The sequence below is a fragment of the Acipenser ruthenus genome, chromosome 47 (assembly GCF_902713425.1).
Source record: "Acipenser ruthenus chromosome 47, fAciRut3.2 maternal haplotype, whole genome shotgun sequence".
In the NCBI taxonomy this organism is placed as follows: Eukaryota; Metazoa; Chordata; class Actinopteri; order Acipenseriformes; family Acipenseridae; genus Acipenser; species Acipenser ruthenus.
In genome coordinates, this window is record NC_081235.1 from 4,904,904 (window position 1) to 4,930,818 (window position 25,915).

The 25,915-nt window shown below is 42.3% G+C and overlaps 1 protein-coding gene across 3 annotated transcripts in view; it reads left to right on the top strand.

Annotated features, from left to right (window-relative positions):
• The first annotated feature begins 4,939 nt into the window (after window positions 1–4,939).
• LOC117401515 (histone-lysine N-methyltransferase, H3 lysine-79 specific-like) overlaps window positions 4,940–25,915 on the top strand; it is a 37,506-nt gene continuing 16,530 nt past the window's right edge. Inside the window, exons 1-18 of one of the 3 annotated variants that reach the window (XM_059014119.1) lie at window positions 4,940–5,512; window positions 12,714–12,757; window positions 14,864–14,938; window positions 15,782–15,845; window positions 16,767–16,995; window positions 17,422–17,516; window positions 17,900–17,962; window positions 19,011–19,066; window positions 19,916–19,995; window positions 20,754–20,822; window positions 21,032–21,138; window positions 21,666–21,707; window positions 22,319–22,411; window positions 22,715–22,949; window positions 23,441–23,554; window positions 24,185–24,276; window positions 24,594–24,695; window positions 25,300–25,437. In XM_059014119.1, the coding sequence (XP_058870102.1) occupies window positions 5,432–5,512; window positions 12,714–12,757; window positions 14,864–14,938; window positions 15,782–15,845; window positions 16,767–16,995; window positions 17,422–17,516; window positions 17,900–17,962; window positions 19,011–19,066; window positions 19,916–19,995; window positions 20,754–20,822; window positions 21,032–21,138; window positions 21,666–21,707; window positions 22,319–22,411; window positions 22,715–22,949; window positions 23,441–23,554; window positions 24,185–24,276; window positions 24,594–24,695; window positions 25,300–25,437 (1,779 nt within the window). In that variant the 5' untranslated portion in view covers window positions 4,940–5,431. The remainder of the gene's footprint in view (window positions 5,513–12,713; window positions 12,758–14,863; window positions 14,939–15,781; window positions 15,846–16,766; window positions 16,996–17,421; window positions 17,517–17,899; window positions 17,963–19,010; window positions 19,067–19,915; window positions 19,996–20,753; window positions 20,823–21,031; window positions 21,139–21,665; window positions 21,708–22,318; window positions 22,412–22,714; window positions 22,950–23,440; window positions 23,555–24,184; window positions 24,277–24,593; window positions 24,696–25,299; window positions 25,438–25,915) is intronic. The other 2 variants (XM_059014118.1, XM_059014120.1) reach the window with 2 other exon arrangements.

The window sequence follows — 25,915 nt, forward strand, 5'->3', positions numbered from 1 at the left end:
TATGCGATTTACCGAATACTAATGTCAGCAACATTCTCGAGTAAAATAAAGTTATTTAAAAAAACATTCATTAAAAAGATACTCCTTTCTTTCCCTTTTATAAGCCTACACACACAAGCAGACCCTGCAGCTTCTCCAGACGCACACACGCACTCACAGTATCTGTGTGGAAGTCACATGAGGGCTTCACAGAACAGAGGTCTCTGTCAGCTCACAAAGGAATTTCACACGTGTCTCACTCCGGTGAAGAGAGCCTGTTCGGGAGAGAGAGAGAATTCAAAACCAGCGCACAGCTCTCTATCCCAGGAGAATCTGGATCCAACAGGATACTCATTATTATTATTATTATTATTATTATTATTATTATTATTATTATTATTATTATTATTATTTCTTAGCAGACGACCTTATCCAGGGTAAACAAAAATACATTTCAAGAACCACTAGAAATGCTTAATGGTGAAGTAAAGTCACTGCTAAGCTGAAAACCTGCTATTGTAAAACGATTAGCTGCAACGTTTCGGCTTTCAAAGTCTTCAGCTAGCGAGGTAGAAATAACCTGATGTTGTTTTAAGTTTGAAATTTGCACGGTGACTTTCTGTGCTAAGAACACTGAGACGCAGACAGCTCTGAGCTGAAGTTCCATCGTCTCCCAGGTTCAGTCCATGGAAAGTCTTAAGTCTGTGAATATATAGATATTTATTACAGGTTTTGAAACACTACCAGATTGTATTTTTTCATCAGAACATTTACGAACGAGAGGGTATGCCACTCATCAGTGTTCGTAGCTGACTGATCCCAAAACGTTGTCTTAAAGGATCTCAGTGATTCAGCATCAGTTACGTTTTTACCTACCGCTCTCTTCACCACACCTCCAATCCCTCCTGTCTCCCGACACCCCCGTCTAGCTCTCCCCTCTCCTGGCTGACTGGCCATGCCTGCCCTCCACTCTCCATCCTCCCGAGCCCGCTGCTTCTCTTCCCTAGCCCCTCTGTGGTGGAACCAGCTGCCGGAGAAGTCAAGGACTGCCCCGTCTATAAATCGTTATAATGCTAACTGTATTTAAATACTGATTTTTGCATTATAACCCTGTACTGTCCTGTAACACCCGTAAGTCGACCTTGGATAAAGGCGTCTGCCAAATAAAATAAATAAATATATATATATATATATATATATATATATATATATATATATATATATATATATATATATATATATATATATATATATAAATAAACAACCCCCCCCCCCCCCCCTCCCTGTGATAAGAAGCGCCTCTGAAAACACAGAAGTGCACAGAAGGCAGAATTACATTTCAGCGTGAAATTGGATACAACCGTACGGTGGGACGCTACTGTCTGGAGCCTGATGATGTGAATCATTTGTGGATCAGATTTCGAAAATCCATTGTATTGTATTGTATTGTATTGTATTGTACTGTGTTGTGTTGTGTTGTGTTGTACTGTACTGTACTGTGTTGTGTTGTACTGTACTGTACTGTACTGTATTGTATTGTATTGTATTGTACTGTACTGTACTGTACTGTATTGTACTGTACTGTGTTGTGTTGTGTTGTACTGTACTGTACTGTGTTGTATTGTATTGTACTGTGTTGTATTGTACTGTACTGTACTGTACTGTATTGTATTGTATTGTATTGTACTGTGTTGTATTGTACTGTACTGTACTGTACTGTATTGTATTGTACTGTGTTGTATTGTACTGTACTGTACTGTATTGTATTGTATTGTATTGTATTGTATTGTACTGTACTGTACTGTACTGTACTGTACTGTACTGTATTGTATTGTATTGTATTGTACTGTGTTGTATTGTACTGTACTGTACTGTACTGTATTGTATTGTACTGTGTTGTATTGTACTGTACTGTACTGTATTGTATTGTATTGTATTGTATTGTACTGTATTGTACTGTACTGTACTGTACTGTACTGTACTGTATTGTATTGTATTGTATTGTATTGTGCTTCAGGGGGTGTGTCTCAAACCAACCCTTCCCCGCCCACACAGGAAGCACACCACCTCTGGTCACATGCCAGACTCGCGGCGTCATGTGACCTGGTGTGGGCTGAATGCTTGGCATTTCTGCCAGTTCATGATAACCCTCCTGCCCCTCACCACAGCCCGGGGCACACTGCCAGCCCGCCCGGCTCACTCTGACAAACTGGAAAGGATATATTTATGATTACACTCAGTAACTGGGTTCATTCTATCAAGTCCTTTCCACAGGAGCGCAGTACAGAGAAGAGCCACCAGGGGGCGAGGAGGCTCCTGCAGAAAGTGCGGGCGCTGCCTGTCTGGTACAGATAGTGTGTGTGCTGACTGGCAGCCACGCCATGTGCAATCGTATTAATAGCCGTTTTTATCAGGGCGTTTCTCACGAAGAGCCCACACCCTCGGTGCGTGTGAAAAGCCTTCCTACATAGATACAGCTCCCTCGTGCTCACTATGCTGCCTGCGTTTGGGTTTATTTACCATAGGAAAAGCAAAGCAAAGCGTACTAAGCACAGTGAAGCAGGGGAAGGAATGGGTAACCCATCCCCTCTCTATTTTGGAGGGGGATGGGGGTGATATCTTGTTCACATGTGGAGAGCTAATGTTCCCTCCCAGCCACCATTAACTCCCCACACATGACACGAATAAAGGGTGTTTATTTAGGTGGCTGAAACACTTTTCTCCAGAGCGCACAGTAGTCTGTGTGGTGTTTGTATTATATTAACAGTTAGTGCTTCAGTCCCTCCTCTTTATAAAGAGATCGAAGTGTTCCTAACCGTCAATCCCTTATCTGCTCCATACCCCAGCATGTGTGTTCTGTGTTGATTATCGGGTGATGGTTCTGCTTAGATCAACTTTTACAACAAGCATTTGGGGAGGAAGTGAGGTTGGGGAAGCATATTAGTGGTGAGCCTGTGCAACGTGAATATGCTTCCCCCGGGAACAGCGAAAGCATTTGACTAGTGACCTCAGACAGCAACAGGGAATGATTACAGAACGAAAGGGGATGTTATGATGTAAGAAATCGAATTCAATTAGGGTAGATATTATCCCTTTAATTCTTTAAGGTATAAAGGACATGTGTCTAAAAATAATGCAGACTTTCTTATTTTCTTATTTTTGCAATGAGGTGCACGAAACAGGGTTTAAAATGCACCGACAGGTCGGATCAGGCCATCCAAACGGCCAGTTTCCTCCTCGTGATACTCGAGTCTCTCTCAAATGTATTTTCAGAAGAACGCGTTTGTCAGCCGCTCGATTCCTTGCGTCCCAGGGGTTAGCATTTAGCAATGCGTTCGGTCTGAACAGAGTTGCTGCTGATGTTGCTCCGCGTCTTTCCACATGTTTGTTTTTTTCAGAACTCTGGTTTTGCCAGACTTACTGCAGCGTTTATTTTTGTACAGCATGTGTATGCTGTTGACATTTTTCCTTAAACGGCTCATGATGCTTTTAAATTGTAAACATATGGATTACATATCTTTTTCATTTTAAATTGTTTTCATATTGGTGGCATACGCTTTGCCTGGTTTCATTCAGAAACTTGTTCACCTCCCGGGACACCCACACACAAAACAAGACCGCTGAAACGTTTGTCTTCTTGGTTTAGAGTCTCATGGCTTTGTCTCAGAATTCTGACTCAGCGTTTGAAAGTGATGCGTCCAGCTGTGCAATAATGCTGCAGTTCCATCAAAGAACCCAACAAAAACAAACTACAACTGAGTGCAGTAGTTTCTTCACCTGCCTCCACACTCCAGAGCATGGCGATTCCATATGGAAGTTCTAGAGAAGACCATGCTGAGCACCGTGGGGCTGCAGTGTTAGCACTGCAGTGCTTCATTTGCAGTGTACTCAAGTCAGGAGCTGTCTTAGCTTTTTGGATAAAAGTGTCATTTAATTGAATGGATTAGCCCTCCATCCATCCAGGCCCTGAAGTAGTTCATCATATCATTTGACCTTTTACACCTGGAGCAGACTGGCCCTCCAGGACAGGGCCTGGACACCCCTGTTATAGCCAAAAAAGGGTTTGTTTACTTAAAAGCAGACTAAATAACAGCAACCACACTCTGCAAATACTGTGGGGACTTACCAGTGAGGTGATGAGGTGCTAACAGCTAACAACCAGGGCTGTCAACAAAGCCTGCTTTCTGATACAGCACAGAGTGCAGAAGGCTAAACTATAGTCGAATATTGCTATATGACAAGGCGTTACGTTTTAGTGAAGAGGTTATCATGATTGTAGACTCTGCAGGTTTTTTTTTTTTTTGAGTAATATTATTATTGGATGTTTGCATTTGGTTTGGGTAACGGGTTGCTTCCCTGTCCAAAGGTCGGTCGACGCATATATAATGCTCTAGCAAGCCCTTAAACATGATATGAGCAATTCTATTAAATATATCAGTAATGTTTTGTTGATATCAAAAAATACATTTTTTTTATGTCAACAAATGTTTTTTTTTTTCTATTTTTTATGTATCAAAAATAGAATTGTTGATATAAAAATGTCCTGAATAAATGTTAATAGGGCTTGCCTTACGCTACGTAATTTATTTTTGAGTCACTCGTCTAAATCACATTGTTCTGTTGCCACGATCGCTATGGTAAAATAGTACGCTGGGTGTATTATTAGGGACTCACAACACGAATGTCCCGATTCATGCTGCGCTACACGTCACACGAGATCGATATGAGTTTAGGCATTGAACAGCTTGCGTGGAAATGTGTCATTCGCTCCACAGAAACCCCCGTGTGTGTGGGACTGCTGACTCCACCGCCAGACGGGAGCGTGATGTCACAAGCAGTAGCCAGCTCACACAGACGTATACCAATCGTGTGGTTTTGAATTTCCAATTCACATGAAAAGAAAAACACGAACACGACTCTGCGAGCCCACCCGCTCACCTCCGTGCGTGCAAACAGAACAGCGCAGTTTGTACTGGCTTTGTCTGCAGGGGAGGCATGGAGTCATGGCGCCCCCGTTCCCGGGAAATGGTACGGTCCCGCCCATTGACGGTTATTGGCAGGAACATCACGGGTTTGGGCTTCCCAAATAAATAACCGTTGCTGGTTGCATCGTGTTTTGAGAAAGCAGGTGGCTATAGTAACGGCAACGTCAATCTACCGCCCCGCTGAAGCTTGGAAAAAAAAAACGCGCGGTTGGGCAGACAGACAAACAAATTTCTCACTGCTTACAACCACACCCCCCCCCCCGTGTCTGGACTTTGGTAGCAGCCGCGTTGTGCTCGTTTTTTTTTCACGCCGGTTGAAGATGGCGGCGGCGCTGGAGGGTAGAAGCCGCTAGGACTGAGAGAGAGCTGGATAAACCTCGTTTGAATTCGCGTGGATGTTGTTATCATTAATGCCAATAATGTTTGCTTTCTAACGTCGTTTTCTGGGGTCGGAGCGCGGTGCTGAGATGGGAGAGAAGCTGGAATTGCGGTTAAAATCACCGGCAGGAGCCGAATCGGCTACATATCCCTGGCCTTTACCTGTCTATGTAAGCGTGTAATTTGAATATTTAATTTATAATCCGTCCGGATCATACCCGGGAAACGTGACGGAGTGACTTTTAATATTTTAATGTTATTTGTGTTTTTTATTTTGAGATTGATCAAAGAGCCACGATGAAATAAAAACCCTGAACAAAAGGGCAACATAGAAATAATTCACAAGGGACGGAAGATAAATAGTTGTGATTAATGAATGAATAACATGATTAATATATTAGTCGCTGTAAGAAATAGAATCTGCCTCGCTTCTAATATGAATGATCAGTAAAAAAAGAATGTTGTTCCTATGCTGTTTTTTTAATATATATATTTTTTACGGTTAGACTGTTTAAACAAGATATTTCTAAATTAAAACCTCATTCTAATCTCTTTGTACTGAGGTTTCTGTTTTAATACATACTTAACTCGTGTATTTACTGTTTGGTGTGCAGTTGGTTTTTCATTCAAGCACTAAAGTTTATTGTTTATCGATAAACAGTCGAATGTTATGAGCAGAACAAGTTTGTTTAAAAAATAAACACGGTAAATAAAGCGAGATGTTTTCGTCAGATATATACTCGTTTTAATTGTGACTGCTGCTAGTTAGCGAGTTTGTTCTGAGGCTGTCAAAACACGTAGTAACGTTTCAATATTACAGACCTCCCCGGCGTTAAAATATTTATACAGAACAAATTATTCGAATGGGTGTTTGTTTTTTGTGATTGATTTTTTTTATTTTTATATATATATATACTGTGGAATTCGGAAGGCATTGTCTGTATTTACAGTCCATGGACTCTGTACGTTAATACGGGGCACACGCCATAATTCATATGAAACTATATATAATCAAAGCGAAGCCCTCACTGTACCACTACCTAGTAAAACCAGTGAGATTTTATTGCAGTATTTAGGTTGCTTAAGCATTGAAGTACTGTCTGTACGCGCTGAATGCAAGAGCCCAAACATCAAAGCAATACCGCGAATGACCGACTGTGTCGTCAGTAGGCAGTCACAATTATTTATTTATTTTTTTGTAAATTGTGCAGCCTTTAGTTACGCTTCCGTGCTTGCAGTCCGTCAAATAAAACGCATGCAATACAGTCTGTAGTGTACAGTTCGCTCCAGATGGCCGCTGCAGCTATGAGCTAGTTACTAAATGCAGGCTTGTACAGTAATCAGGTTACCGATTCGTTGAATGAAAACATTGACTTCAGGGGGTCATGTAAGGGTAGCTGCCCACTAAGTGTAATACAGCATGTAGCCTTATGTAAATAACTTCAGTGGTTGCTGTTTCAGATGTGTGTTCAAATGTATTTCTGGAGCACGTTCACTGGATGCAGAGGAAAGCCCAACATTCTAGTCATCGGGGCAATGCAACAGCGAGGATAATGCAATGAGAAGTGTTGAATTTAAATCAAGGGAAGTAATGTTAAAACTTTTCAATGCATTAGTAAGACCTCACCTAGAATATTGTGTTCAGTTCAGTTCTGGTCACCTTGTTACAAAAAGGATATTGCTGCTCTAGAAAGAGTGTAAAGAAGAGCAACCAGAATTATCCCGGGTTTAAAAGGCATGTCGTATGCAGACAGGCTAAAAGAATTGAATCTATTCAGTCTTGAACAAAGAAGACTACGCGGCGATCTGATTCAAACATTCAAAATCTTGAAAGGTATAGACAATGTCGACCTAGGGGACTTTTTTGAACTGAAAAAAGAAACAAGGACCAGGGGTCACAAATGGAGATTAGATAAAGGGGCATTCAGAACAGAAAATAGGAGGCACTTTTTTACACAGAGAATTGTGAGGGTCTGGAACCAACTCCCCAGTAATGTTGTTGAAGCTGACACCCTGGGATCCTTCAAGAAGCTGCTTGATGAGATTCTGGGATCAATAAGCTACTAACAACCAAACGAGCAAGATGGGCTGAATGGCCTCCTCTCGTTTGTAAACTTACTTATGTTCAGTGGTAGTGGAATAACCAGATACTGTAAACACAAACAGACCTTGAACCAGAGGCTTTGTTCAATAGCTTTCAGCACCCCCACTATGAAAGTTGTTCCAGCGCCTCTGCCTTGAACTGGAGGCCAGCGCAACATGATTAAACTCTTAGGTAAAGGTTTGTTTGAGTGCATCTGGGACAGAAGGATTGTGTGTTTTAAAAAGTTCAGATTAGAAACAAACATGGCAAACTTGAGTGGTTTGGAAGCGGCTGGAATTCACGGCAGTGTTTTTAGATTTGTTTGGGTCCCCAGTGCTTTCTTGCTGGGCAGGACGTTTTCCCAGTTAGAACCCCTTCCCAGTCACACCCCCACTTAACACCAATGCTGTGCTGGCCTGCTACGTTCCTGAAACTGTGGCACAGCTGAATGATGGTTCAGTCATTTCTATGACGGGGACACACACTCATGCAGAAGAGGGCTGTCTGGTGGCTACATCTGATCAAGTTGAGTGTATGTCTTTTGCACTCTGCTGTGCCAGGTCCGGGAGTAAAGTGCATGATACAAATTGAAAGAGAAAGTACACTCTCAACTTAGAGGTAGCCAACGCACACTTAAACATAGAAGTCATTTAAGCTAAATAGAAATCATAAATAGACAAACTTGATATAGATGTACTTCGTTTGATTTTATAGAACCTGTTCTGGTTTGATATAGATGTACTTCGTTTGATTTTATAGAACCTGTTCTGGTTTGATATAGATGTACTTAGTTTGATTTTATAGAACCTGTTCTGGTTTAAACATTTAGAATGCTTTGTCACTGGCTTTGAGTGCAAGATCTACCCTCAGCTAAATAAGTGTAGTTGGCAATAGGTCCCAATGTAGACGTGACTTCTCTCCAGTATTGTGCCTTGGTTGATTTTTCAAAGTTAAGATAACTAGGAAGCTATGAATGGAAAAGGTACTCAAGCAAATTAAGGAGGCTAAGGCAAAGTATATGAAATCCTTCATTTTGCTAACTATGTTTAATTTGGGTTCGGTGCCCACAGCTGGTGTTAGGTTTGTACCCGCCAGCGCGGCCCAGTCATCCTATTGCATAGCAGTTAGTTTCACCCATTCCAGGTTTTACTACAAGCCTGCGTGTCAGTTTCAGGGACTGCAAGAATAAGTGGTCTGTCCCGCACTGACGTCGGCACGCCGAGTGTGGGCTGAACGGATGTGGGCTTTCCGTGGGCACAGACCTGAAGTCCTCCAAGGGCAGGCGCTCTTATCAGATTGCGTGCTGCTGGGTTGTTTTAAGGTGTGGGTGTGAATGAGTAAATCTAGACGGTGCGCAAACACAAATGTTGGTGGTGTTTTTTTTTTGAGTGGGGTGGTTGGGGGTGTGGGGCGGGTTTTTCCGCTAAATTCTGTTGCTTGTGCATGTAAATGTGTGTGCAGTAGCATGAAAGTGACGTTGTTTAGGAGGAAAATACACGGTTAGAAAGTGAGAGATGTGGTTTCACTTTGAACTGGTTTTGTTCCCCCCCCCCCCCCCTTGATGTTTTAACGTTGCTGTATTTTGGTGTGGACATTCCACCACCAGTTCTTCAGGGATCTAGACCAAATCAAGTTGTGTTAAATTCAGGACTTTGGCTATTCAGCACTGCTTATTGATTTTATTCAGTTATGAGCTGATTTAAATGTCTAGCCAAACACAAAGTTGGGTTTCAGTCTTGCACATTTTTTTTTGTTTTGCTACATTTTTTTGTCTAAATTTTCAAACCAGACTCTGCAGGGATGCCACTCTTGTGTAACCCTTTACAAGAGATTTCCCCTTTCTGTGGAGAGAGAGAGAGAGAGAGAGAGAGAGAGAGAGAGAGGAGAGAGAGGAGAGAGAGAGAGAGAGAGAGAGAGAGAGAGAGAGAGAGAGAGAGAGAGAGAGAGAGAGAGAGAGAGAGGAGAGAGAGAGAGAGAGAGAGAGAGAGAGAGAGAGAGAGAGAGAGAGAGAGAGAGAGAGAGAGAGAGAGAGAGAGAGAGAGAGAGAGAGAGAGAGAGACGCGTATACATTGTACATAGTGTTGATGGACTGCAGCTGAAACTCAAGGCGAACAGACCAGGAATGTCAGCAGTCCCTCCTTTTCTGAGGAAGTGCAGGTCACAGCACAGCTTAAAACCGAACTTGAGTGAAGGTCGCAGCAGCTTTGAGACCTGCTGTCTGTCGGTCGGTGATTAAGGGAGGGGACTTCCCTTATGATTGTGTTCTAATATGGGGCTTTGTGTGTTTCGTTTGCTGGCCTTCAGGCGGCTTGGCGTGTGTGTGTATGAGAGAGAGAGTGAATGCTGCTGAGCACTGAGCTCCCCCGAGACTGATGTCACGTCACACACTCGCACATCTCCATTTCTTCCTTGGTTGGAGGTCATTGGGAGGACCAGTTTCTGTCTAGGAATTTACACTAGCCAGTCTGCAACAGGGCCAACTCCATGAAAACGTAATGTTTGTTACACTGCCAAGGTCATCCATATTGTGATACAGGGCAGGCTAAAGCTGCCCCTTATTGGGATTGACGTTACACACTGTGCTTGCCAGCCAGAGAAATATACTGAATCGTACTTTTTACGAGCGTCTGTTAACAAAGGGAAGTTATTTAAAAAGAGAGTTGGAGGTACAAGTTCCTTCCTCTGGTTTGATTGGAAGCAGCTGGGACTGAAATTGGTTTGAGGAGATAGTGTAAAATGATCCTCACATGCCAAAACCTACACACACACACCATGAAGGGGACTGCAAGAACATCATCAAACTGTCCTGGAGTCACAACAGACGCCAACTCAATTAATCCCTAAAGTAGACTCTCACTAATCTCAACCAGTTGGGACCAGATCCAGTTTAGTTTAGCGATCTGCTCTGAGTGTAGATTGTACCGCAGTAGAAAACAAAGGGAGAGAAGTGCCTTCTTGTCTAGTCTGTGTTTTGGTTGTAAATGTGTGACTGCACATGCTTGCAGAATTATCAAACCTTGGTTGCTGCAGCTGCTCGCTGCATGACTTCTCATGTCAGCGTGGTTAAAGGGTCAGGCTTAGTGACTTTTTGCTGCTTCAGATAAGTCTCTGGTTTACAATTAAAGAACGGAAGCCCATTTGTAGAGCAGTTTGAACTGTTTTTTGCTGATGGTCTTAATTAGCCACAGGGCTTGCAGGTTACAAGCTGGTGCTTCCAACGAATCCCATTTTAAAGTGGATTAGATCAGCCTCCTATTTAGTGCTAATACCATTCCTGACAACAGTAAGCCAGGATATTGAAATCGACTAGGACAGCCAGCGGATGTGATGATTTGGGTGGAACTCCTGTGAAGGTCTGTGATTACAGGTTTAACTGGTGTGGTGCGGTTAAGCATGTCTCCACCGTTTTACACTTCTTATTTCATCTGTCCTAGCAGCTTGCCAAAAACATAATGATACGTGTGGGTGGGGGCGTGGGTGTGTGACGAGGACGAGTGAGGTTGACTCACTGACGACGTCTTTCTTCTGAGTCACTCTCCCGGCTGTGACCCTTTGGAGAAAAAAAAAAAAACGCTGCCTAATCGTACCTGTTTATTTATAGCAGTGGAGGCTGCCTGTCCTTGTTCTGAGATGCACACAAGACGCAGGAAGGAAACCGTGACTGCTATTTGTAGGGCTGCGTGTGCGTGTGTGTGCGTGTGTGTGTGTGGTGGGGTGCATACTGAAATAAAGACCCTTTCTACTGCAGCCTTGTGTTTTAGTTTATAATGAATTTGCCCAATGCATTAACCATGATAATCCTAGTAAACTTTATCGTGGCAATAGTGGTTTAGCACAGTGTGCATCCTGCTCTTTAATGTCATTGTACAAAAGAAAAAAGCATTGTGTGAAGGTCAAAGCACATTGACTTTTTTTTTAATCCATTTTAATGCAGGCAGATGTTGAAACTACCTTTTGGAGAATGTAAGCAATCTGTCAGTTCTGGGCTGTCTGCTTTCTGATTCATGTGGAATGTGCTGGAGGTTAACCATAGAAGAATGGAAACAAGACTCTCGTTGCTTAGCAGTTTGATCCATTGGAGATTTCACTGTGAGCCTTAAGTATATTAGTAATCCAACCCTCTGCAATTATACCAGTCCCTGATCTGATGAAGACCCAAAAGTATTACTGTGAAACTAAACGCGATTGTGGCACACTGCAGCTTTGGCTAATACAAATAGACAAGATCCTACTGATATCACAGGGATGACTGACCTGATGGGCTGTCGTATACTTCTGCATTTTCAATATTTGTTTTGTGAGCATCTGTCTGTCTGTGCCTGTTTATTCTGTGGTCTGCTGCAGCGTGTGTGTGTGTGTGTGTGTGTGTGTGTTCTACCTGCTGTCTAACTACTAAAGTTTAACAGGACTAGGAAAGTGGTTTCAGTGGGGCGGTATTAGCAACGAGTGGAATTCCTTGCTGATTCAGTTGGCCTCAGTCACTGCCTCTCACATACACAGCAAGCACAGAAGAGATTATATACATGATTATATGAAGTGTGTTTGAAAACAAACAGTGGAGGTGCTTACCTGTATATGCTTTTGATGCCCTGGTAAAGCAACTACACTCACTTATTTCTGTTTAAATCTATTAATGTGACGCTACATAGTTAATGAGGTAACAATCTACTCTTGTTTCCTTCCTGTTTCAGCCTTCAGGCATCAGTATTGAATCTATCCATTTATTTTTCTTTTTTGTGTATTGTGCATTATCTAATTTTGTTTCTTTTTAAAACTCCACATTTTTAGGTCATGTTATTACATTACGCAGCTTGAAAGTGTAGAGTATTCAGACCAATTGTCCTCTTGTATGCCAAGTCTGGGAGCTGCAGCTGCTAATGTATCAAGGTCTCCTGAAAGCAGTGACTGAAATATTTACAGATTGTTCCTCTAAAAAGCCCCACAGCCTGCTGGCTCCAGCCTGTGATTGAATGCTATTGATTTGATCTGCTGCTCAGTCAGCATTTTGAATTGTCTGTTTACCTTTCCACAGCTGGTTCAAAGCCAGTCTTCTCTCGAGTCCAGCGTTGTTTACATGCCCTCTGTTTCACAGAGTGTCCCTATGACAATGTTTGTAATGCTCGAATAATCTGACCTGCTTTTGCTCGACTGTGAAGCAACTGTTAAGATATTTTAGCTGATATTCACGCACAGATAGAAAGGACGTGGCATTGTAATTAGTTAAGTTATTCTCATTTCAGTTAACTATATATTGTTTTAACACCGCGGTTTTGTTTTTCTCCATTCAGGATAAACACCATGATGCTGCTCATGAAATCATTGAAACAATCAGGTAAGAATAAGACCTGTCAAAGTAACCCTTCTAGATCAGCTCAGGATCCCCTTGTCTGCTGGAATTGCAGGCACTACAACTGCAATCAGTAGTGGTCTTAATTTCCATCCCTGGTTAAATGTTTACAGTTTTGCCTAAATGTTTACCATTCTCAAAATACCAGTGACACTCAAAATACCAGTGCCCATTACGTCAGGGTAATTCAGTCATTCATTTGGCTCAGGGCCACCTTTAATCACATGTGATCACTCCAACAAAGAAAAGGCAGCCCAGGGCCCCCGTTTCGATGCAGGACCAGGGACGGGCTTTATGTATATATGAACACACAGCAGACTTGGGCCGCCTTTTTGTATCACGTTACCGATGAGATTTTCTGTGATAACACAGAAATGCAGATTTTTTATGATGTCGGAGATTTTTTTGCATTACATTTGGGTAAGGGAAAAAAAACATGCAAAAAAAAAAACACTTGGCTTTTTTTGTTTGTTAACCAAATCAATACACGTACCATATAGAAACATTAACACAGACAACTTTCGCTTTAAATTTCCATAAACATACCTGTCTTATTATTATTATTATTATTATTATTATTATTATTTATTTCTTAGCAGACGCCCTTATCCAGGGCGACTTACAATTGTTACAAGATATCACATTATACATTATTTCACATTATACAGATATCACATTATTTTACATACAATTACCCATTTATACAGTTGGGTTTTTACTGGAGCAATCTAGGTAAAGTACCTTGCTCAAGGGTACAACAGCAGTGTCCCCCACTGGGGATTGAACCCACAACCCTCCGGTCAAGAGTCCAGAGCCCTAACCACTACTCCACACTGCTTCTGGTATTCAAGTTCTGTGTTGAAAGAGGCTTCAGTTTACTTGTTGGTATCCAGAGATGCCGTAAAACAGTAACAATCACCCCTAAAGATCGGACCAACGAGTTTGGCAAGGACGAATTTCACCTCGATGTGCTGGTTTGTACTTCAAGCAGCAAGGCTGTAGATTGCTGCAGCTTTATTTTACAATAGCCACCCGGATGACTAAGACTAACTCTGAGCTGAACCTACATGAATAAATATGTATTCCACTGGCAGTAGCGCAGTAGTTTATTGTGTGTCGTGCATGTTGTTGATATATGACGGTGTATTGCTGTATTGGATTAGGGCACTTCCCTTAATGATGTTGCTGTAGCTTCTTGTGGAACAAGGGTTTTGTTATAGCCATATGTTCGGTAATCTTCCAAGAGAAGGGGCAATGTTGATGTTCAGTCTTCATTTGTAATGGTTAGGGATTAGAGAATAATAATGACAATGATAATAACGAGTAAACAACAGAACTGCTCAACGATCGCGTTTGTAAACAGGTTAAACAAATATGTATAACTGAGAAGAAACGTATCATGTAAATTATATGAATGTTTATTGTAAATGGAATGAATGTTAAATAATTAATTTTTGTATAAAATGATTCCAGGTGTAAACGTTATTGACTAATGAATTATTTTGTAATGCCGTGTCTTTCCTTAGGAGGGAGCAGTAGTATTAGATGGTCAGTCGTGAGCTTGTCTTGTGAATGCCAGTCCTTGTATGTACAACCTGTTAGTCATTTGCAATTTGAGTGAAGTATCCGTTACGAAAATATTTATACCTGTGAACGCTAGCAGGTTGCTATTTCCTGTGTTCTAAATACCCCCGTGTTCTTGAGAGGATAATGTGATTGTGGCTGGGGGGAAGCTCGGACCGTTACCAATAATGTTTTTTTAATATATACCATAAAATTGCTACTGTGCTGCTTTGAAAAAAAATATTAATAAGAAACATCTGCTACAAATCAAGGATTACTGTATATCCCGGTAGCGCTTCAATTCTGAGTGCAAGCAATCATTCCATCAAAAAAAACAAAAAGCAGTTTGCCACATTTCTAGGCAAATTGTGAACGGGGTTGCAGACCTAAATCTGAGGCGGCCCTGGGCCGTTAGTTTTGAGCTGTACTTTAACATTTCTCTGGAAATACTAAATTGTTAGCTTGTTCCATCTCCCTGAGAGCAGGTGAAGGGTCACTGTATGTTAACCCCACGTTGTCCTGTTACAGGTGGGTGTGTGAGGAGATACCTGACCTGAAGCTGGCCATGGAGAACTATGTGCTGATCGACTATGACACAAAAAGGTGAGGAATTTAACAGAAGAGAGGGGAGGGGGACGGGGAGCAAGCCTTTCAAGAGTATTTATCATCAGAGTGAGAAATTCCTCCCGCCTCTGAAAGAACGAATGAAAGACAGTAGCTGAAAATATTGCTGTGCTTTGTCTGGGGAAGCTCTCCAGGGGAGCTGCTGTGACTCCACTTGTTTCTGTAGCCCTTGCTTTGCCAATTCTTACCCAGCTGTTAAGTAGCGTCGCCAAGGGAGGACAGTTGACCCGCACATCATTCAAAGTCAGTTGCTGAGCTTGCGTTCAGACGATATCTCCTGGCATTTAGACCCGTACTTTTGCCATTGTTACCCAGATAGTGCTGGGACAAATATTTGAACAAATACAGCTTGAAACGTAGTCAGAAATGAGCATGTTCGCATTCGCTCCTGTAACCACGTTTATAAAATATATGATGCAAAAGAAACCAATGCATACCAGTGTCTGAAACTAATCATACATTCTACTGTGCAGGAGAGTATGTCTCTGCTGTCTAACTGGTAGTATGATGGAGGTACCACTGGGTTTATTTTACTCAAAACTAAAGAATAGTCAAACCCCAGCAATAAAAACAGCAAACAGTGTTCCTCCCCCCGGGTCTGCAGAGGTTTTGCCTGTGATGCCCTGCAGAAGGTGCGGCTTGCCAGTGGGATCTGGGTGCCACATAGCGTGTGGAGTAACGAGGGATGTTGGTATGAGAACTGCAGTAAAGTCGCTGATCTCTGTGCTTCCTCAGCGCGGTGACGCTAATCCAGCTTTAGCAGAGCATTGAGGGTGGAGCCCTGGATTCAGCTCATGTCTTATCTGCTTGTCTGTATTGCAGCTTCGAGAGCATGCAGAGGCTATGTGACAAGTACAACAGAGCTATTGACAGTATTCACCAGCTGGTAAGTATTCCTCAAGATAGAGGCCGCTCGACAGGGGCCAGTACTGGCTATACACAGCGGCCAGCCCCATGCTGTGCTTCTATAATGTGTGTGTGTTATACACACTTGTCTATAGTGACTTGTGTGGGGGATTTCCTGCCTGAATGCAGAGATGTGGTGGTTGTGTACAGCTGGGCATTTGTTCATTGTTTCTCACCAGAGTCAATTATTCAACAGTTGACTGCACTACTTGCTGTTGACGTAACGCTTCAGTAGAATTGTTTATAAGTTGTAGAAAGTCAAATCAAGGGTGTGATATTATCATTTTAACCTTCCTGATGTATGCAAATAAAAAGGCTTCTGTTTGTTATCTTGTTAATTCATATTCAGGCCAATTGGCTCTGTTTAGAACCATTTTCTTGGGTTAAACATTGCTATAAAAACAGTAATTGAAAAAGACTTCACGAACTGTGAACTTGATTTAATTAATGAAATTGGACATTAAGAACTTCTAAACTAAATAAATTCAATGACAAAAGTTTCGACAAGAAAAAATAAGGCGTTTCTTTTACGTTTGGCACTATTGAGAGTTTTATAGTTGGATCAAATTGCACATTTGCAAAAACATAAACTGTCCTTAACAAAACAGGGATGGAAATAAGGCTCCCATTGCATAGCAGTTTGATCCATTCCTGGTTTCACTAGGAGCTTAATAAGACACACCTGAGCTTGTTTCCTATACACTGGGGCTAATCAAGCTCGTATTAAAACCTGACATGGGTGAAGCTGCTATGCACTTGGAGTCTGATTTCCATCCCTGCAAAACCTTCCTAAGCTTTGTGAATCGGTCCAAGTAGCCCAGTAGAGCATTAAAAAAAATTGCAAATGTATGAATTAATGAAGGACAGCACATCACACCCTTGTCTCTCCTCCTCCGCGCAGTGGAAAGGCACGACGCAGCCCATGAAGCTGAACACTCCTCCCTCGAATGGGCTGCTCCGCCATATCTTGCAGCAGGTCTACAACCACTCGGTCACCGACCCGGAGAAGCTCAACAACTACGAGCCCTTCTCCCCGGAGGTGTACGGAGAGACCTCCTTCAACCTGGTGGCTCAGATCATCAACGAGATCGAGATGATGGAGGAAGACACCTTCGTGGACCTGGGCAGCGGTCAGTACCCGCGGCCCGCCGGAGCCTGAACTGCAGGGGCATCGGCGTGGGCTTCCTGGTGGCTTATCGTAGGGCTATAGGATGGGGAATACCTGCGTGTCAAAATCAACAGCATCATCCAAAATGCCCAATCAGTATAAACTAGAAGCAGCTACAGAAACAGCTTAGCAAGAAAGCAGGAGACAAAACCTTTGTCCACTTGACTTGGTTTCTTATACCATTGCAGATTTAACCCATACACAGCCTCTCGCCACCCTATAATTCTAGAATTATTTCTGGTCGTAACAAACCTTTATTTTAGTCCGTTGTCACTTAGTTCTGCAGAAGCTGTAATTATCTTTAAGAGGTGCCTAGTTCAGTGTTTAGATTTTGGTTTTCTATGTGCATGCAGTTGAATCTTTCTCTCTGCCTGCTGTTTGATTGCAGGTGTGGGCCAGGTGGTGCTACAGGTGGCTGCAGCGACGAACTGCAAACACTACTACGGAGTTGAGAAGGCAGACATCCCATCCAAATACGCAGAGGTGCGCACTGATCTGTTATATCTTGCATGGCATCAGAACAGGGCTGGAAATAAGACTCCCATTGCATAGCAGTTTCACCCATTCCGGGTTTCACTATGAGCTTGTTAGACACGGTGCATGCAGCAAGCTCAGGTGTGTCTCATTAACGTCATAGTAAAACCAGGACTGGATCAAACTGCAATGCAGTGGGAATCTTATTTCCATCACTGTCATCAGCCAAAAAAAAAAAAACATGAAAAAAATAAACTAGTCAAACCCAACAAATGTCAATAATGCTGGGCAAATAAAATGCTATAGCATGATAAATGAATTTAATTGGTTGACCAACGTTTTTGGTGTGTGTGTGTATATAGGATGTTTTTTCATTGTTAATGCATTTGCAGGCGATGGACTGGGAGTTTACAAAGTGGATGAAATGGTACGGAAAGAAGCATGGCAATTATTCGGTGAGTTTATGATGATAGCCGTATGAAAAGTTTTATATATTGTATATGAAAAGAAGTTAGACAGACATTTAGACGTCTTTTGTGCTGTATGCAAGCCCTTCAACAGAACACAACACGTAACAGGGATGGAAAGAAGACTCCTATTGCGTTGCAGTTTCACCCATTCCAGGTTTTAATACAAGCTTTATTAGCCGCAGTGTATAGGTAATAGGACTGTCAGTTAAGCCTCCAAATAGCAATCGATTAATTGGGCACTCAAAATATAATTCGAAGATATCAATGATTGTTACGCCCACAGAAATGTTCGCTGAGCTCTCAATTACTTAACTAAGCCCTTAACTGAACTCATAATTAGCTTAAATCGACCTTTATAATTGTTCTCGGCTCCTAAAAAGTTGCTGAGTGCAAGTTATTTATAATTTTATAATTTAAGTTGAAATCTCCAACTTGAAGAGCTAAAAATAAATGTAAAAGACCTAATTAAGCATTTTATTAGTGCAGTTAATGGTTTATTTAAGTAATTGCAAGCTGATCTGAAATGAAAACCAGCAGGCACAGGGGACCCTGAGGAGCGGGGTTGGAAACCACAGATCTAGAGCATCAAACCTTTACTTGCATGCAGAAAGCCATCCCACCTACTGGTTCGTTTTTTCTTTTTTTTTTTTTAATGCTGACAAACAAGGTCTTCCACCCTTGACAGGGTAGACATAATGAATGAAAGGCTGGAATGACGAGTGTGTGAGAGAAAGCCCCTGGCAGGGCTCAGGATGGGGATCTGCTGCCATTGTTCTCTCAGCGTTCTGGCAGAATGCTTGTCCCGGATGACTGACCATGCTGATGCGTATCCCAGGGTGCAGCTGGGGTTCTGCAGTCTCTGTCTGTGAGAGATCAGCGGGGGCTGTAGTTGCCATCTGCGCCGCTGGCATCGACACCCATCAGAGAGCGCCATCTCCTGGAAAAGATTATAACTTTTTTTTTTTTTTCCTAGGCCCATTATTAAAATCTTTGAAATCTATTTTATTTTTACTTATTTTATATATTTTTTTAGTTGGAAAGAGGGGATTTCCTTTCTGAAGAGTGGAAGGAGAGAATCGCAAACACAAGGTGAGGATTCTGGTTTTCACATGTTTGACGGGGGAGGAACGGTCATCGTAAACAACCACGCATGGGACCACACAGTGTTAGTTTTGTTGGCCACCCTCCCCCTCCTCTTGTACCGTTTTTTAAATATCTATAATACTTGGATTGCGAAAGTAATGTAATAATGCTCAAGGAGGCTGTGTGGTCCAGTGGTTAAAGAAACCGGCTTGTAACCAGGAGGTCCCCGGTTCAAATCCTGGCTCACTCACTGTGTGACTCTGAGCAAGCCACTTAACCTCCTTGTGCTCCGTCTTTCGGGTGAGACGTTGCAGCTGATGCACAGTTCACACTCCCTAGTCTCTAAGTCGCCTTGGATAAAGGCGTCTACTAAATAAACTAATAGTAATATTTATAATAAAAGCTTATTTGTATACAAACTTTAAAAATAAGCTTTAATTTAATTGTTGGTAGTTATTTGATGATGCTTTCATCTATATTGACATTGATATGTAAATGTTTAAATGTATTGTGTGTGCCGGCATCTCTTTTAATATTTGTATTTATGTATTCAAATCTGTTTGTACAGGGGGGTGCTTGAGATGCAACATCTCCTTTACAAGTACTTCTTGCTGGCAGGCAGCATCAATGCCGATGCAGTAAAAACTAGAACCATACAAGATACAGTATGTGGCCCACATTATATACAGGCATAACATGGTTCTGTTTTGTTTTGGGTTCTGCCAGGAAGCGATTTTGAAATGGATGTTAAACTCTCCCTTTCCCTTTCTCTTCTGCTCCTGGTTGAATGTGTTGCTCTGTATTTCTCTGAATCGTTCCCCTTCTGTACCAATAATCCACAGTGTTGTCTTGCAGTGTGATTTTTGTGAATAACTTTGCCTTTGGTCCCGAGGTGGACCACCAGCTGAAGGAACGGTTTGCAAACATGAAAGAAGGTGGGTCTGGTGTCCCAGCTTTTACTGTTTGTCTCCATGCGTCAGCCCTGAGGTCAATTACAATCGTGATTGTGCAGTTTGTAATGAATTGCAATTGAACTTAGGCACACCTGCATCATTTTAAGTTTAATTGGAATTATACCATACATTTGATCGCTTGCAGTTCAATGACACATGTATTTGCCATGTGATTATTGTTCATGTGTTCTCAAATACTTTTAGTAACCCCATTTATTTCAAGTTCTATAGTGTGTGTCTGGATTTGTACCTGCGATTTATTGCTGGGTTATTTAGAATATACTGAGTAAATGTGTTTGTGAGTAGTTGTTTACGTAATTTTTTTAGTGCAATTGAAATTGTAATTGCTGCAGCATAACTGTAACGGATTGAACAGAAGAGCTTTGTGATTGTAATTTCAGCAAACGAATCTGCTGTGTAATTAAGATCTGCCATGCGTGAGGGTGTTTTTTCAGAAACTCGATGGCCAGTTCCTCGGGTCAAAACAGAGTATCACGTGGACAAATACAATCCACGCACTAACGTATCTTCGGTGTAACCACTGAAGTTTAAACTCCAAACTGTATCGGAGTAGTATGAAGATGAAAAGGATCATGTTTCTGCGTTGTAATTACAGTTGCATTGAAACGTTCGGGCCGGTTGTCAGGTGCAGCAGCTCACTGAATTCTATCTGGTTTCATTTCTGAAACGCCTAACTTTTTTTTTTTTCTTTCTCTCCTTGTTTTTGTTTTTCGTTCCAGGTGGCAAAATCGTATCCTCTAAACCTTTTGCACCTCTAAACTTTAGAATAAACAGTCGGAACTTGAGCGGTATGTGGAAGTCTGTTGCTTAATTTTCATGCAACCAGTTTCTTACATCAGGTTCTTAAACCTAAATTAGTTTGAGAGAGAGAGACTTGGTGACTTTCTTTTTCCAGTTTGTATAGTACTAAAGTAATAAGAAATGTGTGTAATATGTATAATTTGTTTGATTTATTTTGTGTTTTTTTTCATATTGTGCTCTTTCTCTTCCCTTCCAGACATAGGCACAATAATGAGGGTTGTGGAATTATCACCACTGAGGGGCTCTGTATCCTGGACAGGGAAACCAGTTTCTTACTACTTGCATACAATAGACCGCACCATAGTAAGTATAAAGACTATCCAGCAAACTCTAACCACCAATTATAACATGCTAACACCGATACGAAACTAAGGATATCTGATCAGCTTTTTAGAGCATTTTACAGCACCAGGGATTCCCCCTGGATTCTGTCAACCACTTATTTTTAGGGTAATCCCTGGATAACCACCGATGAGTGGTTGACACAATCCAAGGCGATTTTTCCCCAGCAGTGTAAAATGCTCAAAAGTCCATCTGCGGCTTGTACACACAGGGTGTAGGTCACTTGTTTTAATTCAGAATGCGTAAATGAAGTGTTTAAAGGTTGGTGTCCCAACCAAAACCAGTTTTCCACCTCTGAGAAGATGGTTGTACTTTGATCCTGTGTTTTGGAAATCTTGCCACTTGTAGCTCTTCAGTTAACTGACTGCTAAGACCGGGGTAGCTGTTGGTCCGGTGTGCTGCAGAGAGAGCTCTGACTGTTGCTGTAGTAATCTTCCATACTGAGCGTGCCGCGCTCATGTAACTCTTTCTATCATTGTCTCTTTCAGCTTGAAAACTATTTTTCTAGTCTCAGAAATCCAAAACTCAGGGTAAGTTTTTTTTTTTTTTCTTTTTAAATGATTATTATCTTTATTTGGAGAGCTGGCGTGGGAGAAAAGTACAGTATAAACATATCTGGCAAGTGTTTTAAATCCTTTGTTCAAACCTGAGTGTGGGTGGGCTGTGTATTGACACTGTGTAAGGTTCAACTAATAATACCTTGTATGAATTACATTTTTAAAAGAATAGGTGCCGATTTAAAAACAGTCATGACTTGTAAATGTAGCCTCCCAATGTCTTTTCTACATCCACATGCGCTGTTATTGTGAAGGTTGGTAGTGGCGTGTAAGAATGGGGGTTGTTCTGTTTTAGAATTGTTTTTTTTCGTCCGATCTGCCCGTGTTCAGGTTAAGAAGGGGTCCCTGCAGTGGTCTGTTTTGTAACAGTAGCATTGCTGTTTGTAATCAGTCTCCTAGCGGCTGATCGGTCAGTAATGCAGACATCCACGCAACGCTCATGCTTACCTCTCTGCTGCAGAGCTTGCTCTTTAGTTGAATAGTAAGGCGTTGGTCTTTGAACCGTGTGGTTTGTGGTTCACGTCCAGCCCTTGCCTTCCCATTCAAGTCAATGGGCTGAGATTCCATCTTGTTGCATGTTTCAGGAGGAACAAGAGGCAGCTAGACGTCGGCTACAAAGAGAATCTAAAGAGAGCAAAAGCAACACGACTACACCGACCAAGATCCAGGAACACAAGGTAAGCGGACCTTCTGAGTTTCTTTGTGCTCTCGGAGGCAGGGGGGCGTGGAGCAATCCACTGGCCCTCTGTGTCTCTAAATCAGGGCTGGCCAAAGTTGGCCTTTCCAGTCCTGGTATTTGTTCCAACCCTGTTAATTGTTTAAGTAATGAAACCTCTGTCCAGACCCTAAAGTAGTTAATTATATAATTTTATCTGTTAAACCTGGAGTGGATTGGCCATCCAGGACCAGGATTGGACCCCCCTGCTCTAAATCAAGCACATGGTAGCGCTGTATTTCAGTTCCCTCTCTCTCTCTGTCAGGATTCTGGGGGTGAAGATGAGAAGTCGGGGTCCGTGGCCCTGGTGAAGAAGGGGTCCCCCGCGAAGCCGCGCAAGGCCCGTATCGGCAACAAGGGGCGCAAGATGGCCGGCAGGAAGCGCGGCCGCCCCAAGAAGGCGAATCTCATCGCAGCCGCCGAGCGCAAAGCCAAGAAGAACCAGTCAGCCCTGGACCTGCTCCACGCCAAAACCGTGTCCCAGACAGCGCCCCCTCAGGGTCAGTGTGGGAGCGTGTTTCTCTTACTTGTACTGCGTTTTAAAGCTATTCCGAAAGCTACGTGAAGCATGTGACACCAAGCTTTTCATACATGTGCACTGTAAAGCAGACCAGCGTAAGCTTGAGAAAAGAAGAAATATTGTTTTAAGGGTATTATTATTATTATTATTATTATTATTATTATTGCATTTATGCATACACATGTTCCTGTGTGAAATATTAAGACTGTAGCTGCTCTATTATAAAGGGAGTATTCCTCAGTATACATGCTTTACCACACTAAGGGGTCTAGTTTATCTTACTGTATCTAAACAACCTCCATTCTGTGTTCTTATTGTATTCAGTGATGTTAATAATAGGGAAGGTCAATAAATCGATCCAGGGAGGGAAGGGGTATTCATGTAGCTGTGTTTTGACATCTGTTTAGTTCATTAAAGTAGATTACTGTGTAAAGTAACCTTTTTTTGTTTTCTCTCTTGCCTGACTCTCAGATGCATACAAGTCACCTCGTAGCCCATTCTTCCAACTACCTCCCAAAGTGCAACGCTATTCGTCAGGGCAGCTGCTGCTCAGCCCCACCCCCCCTGCACTGCAGCAGCTCCTGGGTAGGAGGGTTACCTTCATTCATAGGCACAGCTGGACTCCGTTACAAATGGAGTTGTCTGATTTTGTAATTAATTATAGTTGAACCTTGGCACGCCTGCTTAATTAGTTCTAATTGTAATTATACCAGATAAGTAATCGATTGTAGTTGAATTCCACACCTTCCCAAGCTTCATTTGCAGTTCCATGTTGCTTTTCACATTGAGTGACCATTATTCTCGTATTTTAAACCACTTTTAGTGACCCTGTTAGTTTGAATAAATAAAAGGCTGTCTAGCATGTTTCTGTATTCGTACCTGTGATTGTTGCTGGGTTATTTTGAATATATAGTGTGAATGTGTGTAGTGTAGTTACTTTTTAGTATAATTGTAATTACTGCAGGATTATTGTAATTAAACAAATATTATTTTAATTGTAATTTCGGCAAATAAAGCTGCTGTAAGTCTGTTAATAGGTATTAAACATGTGATTGAGCTGAATATAGAAATGCTGTCAGATTACAGGCAGAGCAACATTTGTGGGGCTTTTCGCCGACACCATCTTGTCTTTGAGAAGGGGTTGTAATGATAAAAGCACAGGGAGATGGACAAGGTGTATAACCCGCTGCTCTGCGGTTGATTTTTCTCTCACAGACTCCATCAAAGTCCAGTACCTGCATTTCATGGCCTACATGAAGACTCCCCAGTACAAGACCAGCCTGCAGCAGATCCTGGAGCAGGAGAAGGTGATTAAAACAATGCAGGGGTAACAGTATGGTGCACAGTGCTGAGCCTGCAGGGGAGGGGTTCCTGTGATGTAAGGTGATCCTGTAATACTGCCTTCTTCAGTGTAAGGCAGTGGGGATTTCGGATTTACAGTATTGGGGTGTGGCATAAGAATCGTCATTGGGGTCATAGTATGAATTTTATCAGTGATTTTACAAGTTAAATATTAATTTCTGTGTCTCTCTAAATTTGTTGCTGCTTAGGTTTCCCCTTGCTCTAGAATAAACTCTCTTGGAGGGCTTTAATGACTATTCTTTCCCTTTCTCTCTCTCTCCAGCAACGAAACAGCGAGCTGTCGGGCCGGGTTGAGCAGCTGTACACTCTCTGCCAAGCCCAGAAAGAGAAGACCAAGGGGCTCTTTCAGCACAAACTCGAGGAGGTACGTTCCTCCGCGTCTCCCACTCCACGGCAGGGGGAAGGCTGGATATTCAGTAGTTTTTGTTTAGAAGCAAGTCGAAGTGCGAAAGCAAAGCTTGTGTAACCTGGTTAATGAGCCTGTTTGCAACACAGAAGCATTGCGCAGTTCAGTTACTGTTTTGTCATTGAAATGGCTCTTTCAGTCTAAAAGGATGGAGAGCTCTGGCTCACAGCAAGCTTAATTAGACTCAATTTTATTTGAGTCATTTCGGTTTTTACTGTGTGCTTAACAAGGCCTACTTGAGTGGGAGGGGAGGGGAATGATGCAGGTAGTATCTGAAACCATTTGTCTACTGTTTACATGATCCATAACTTGCAAAATACTCAATAATATAAGTCAAAACTTCTGAGAAACTAAATCAAGTACATAGGTTTTGGCTTGTGCCTTCATCGGTGTACACACACCTGCTTTCCCTTGAGTTCCTCCCAGTTTAACGTCTGTGTTCTGTAGTTTATGCAGAGATGGGGGTGGTAAGGCTCCTATTGCATAGCAGTTTCACACATTCCAGGTTTAACGACAAGCTTAATTCGCCACAATCCCTGTGAACTTGTTTCTCTCCCCCCAGCTGGGAGTGAAGGCCCTGACGTACGAGGACCTGGTCCAGGCGCAGAAGGAGATCTCCGCCCACAACCGGCAGCTGAAGGAGCAGACCAAGCAGCTGGAGAGCGACGCATCGGAGCTGAGGGAGCAGAGCCTGTGCCTGGTGAGTGAGCCAGGGCGCTGGGGCTGGAACATTCATCAATACAGCCCTGAGATTGATTGCATTGAAAAATCAATAGTGGTGTTATCGGCGACAGTCCCATTCGTGACGCTAGTCTAAAGCTATAAAGGATCAGCCCCACTTGCTGTAGTCAGCCGATTTGTCCATAAAGAGGTGGTGGGCCATGGTGTAATGATAAAAGGTTTGTTTATTTCTCATAATAATTCCAGTCCTCTTCATGCGATTTTCAGTTTTAAAAAAAAGAAGTTTTAATTCCGGAACAAACAGGAAATCCAGTGATACAGTACAGAACGTAACCACATGCAAACTGCACCAACAAATCTTCAAACAAAACCGTGCTGTAGGTATCCTACAGGACACTCTATCGATCGGAAAACCTTCAATGCCAGCTTGGATAAAGAGAGTAAAGAGTACAGAAATACACAGGTTTAAATAGAAGGCAAAACCAGCTGCCCTTCTT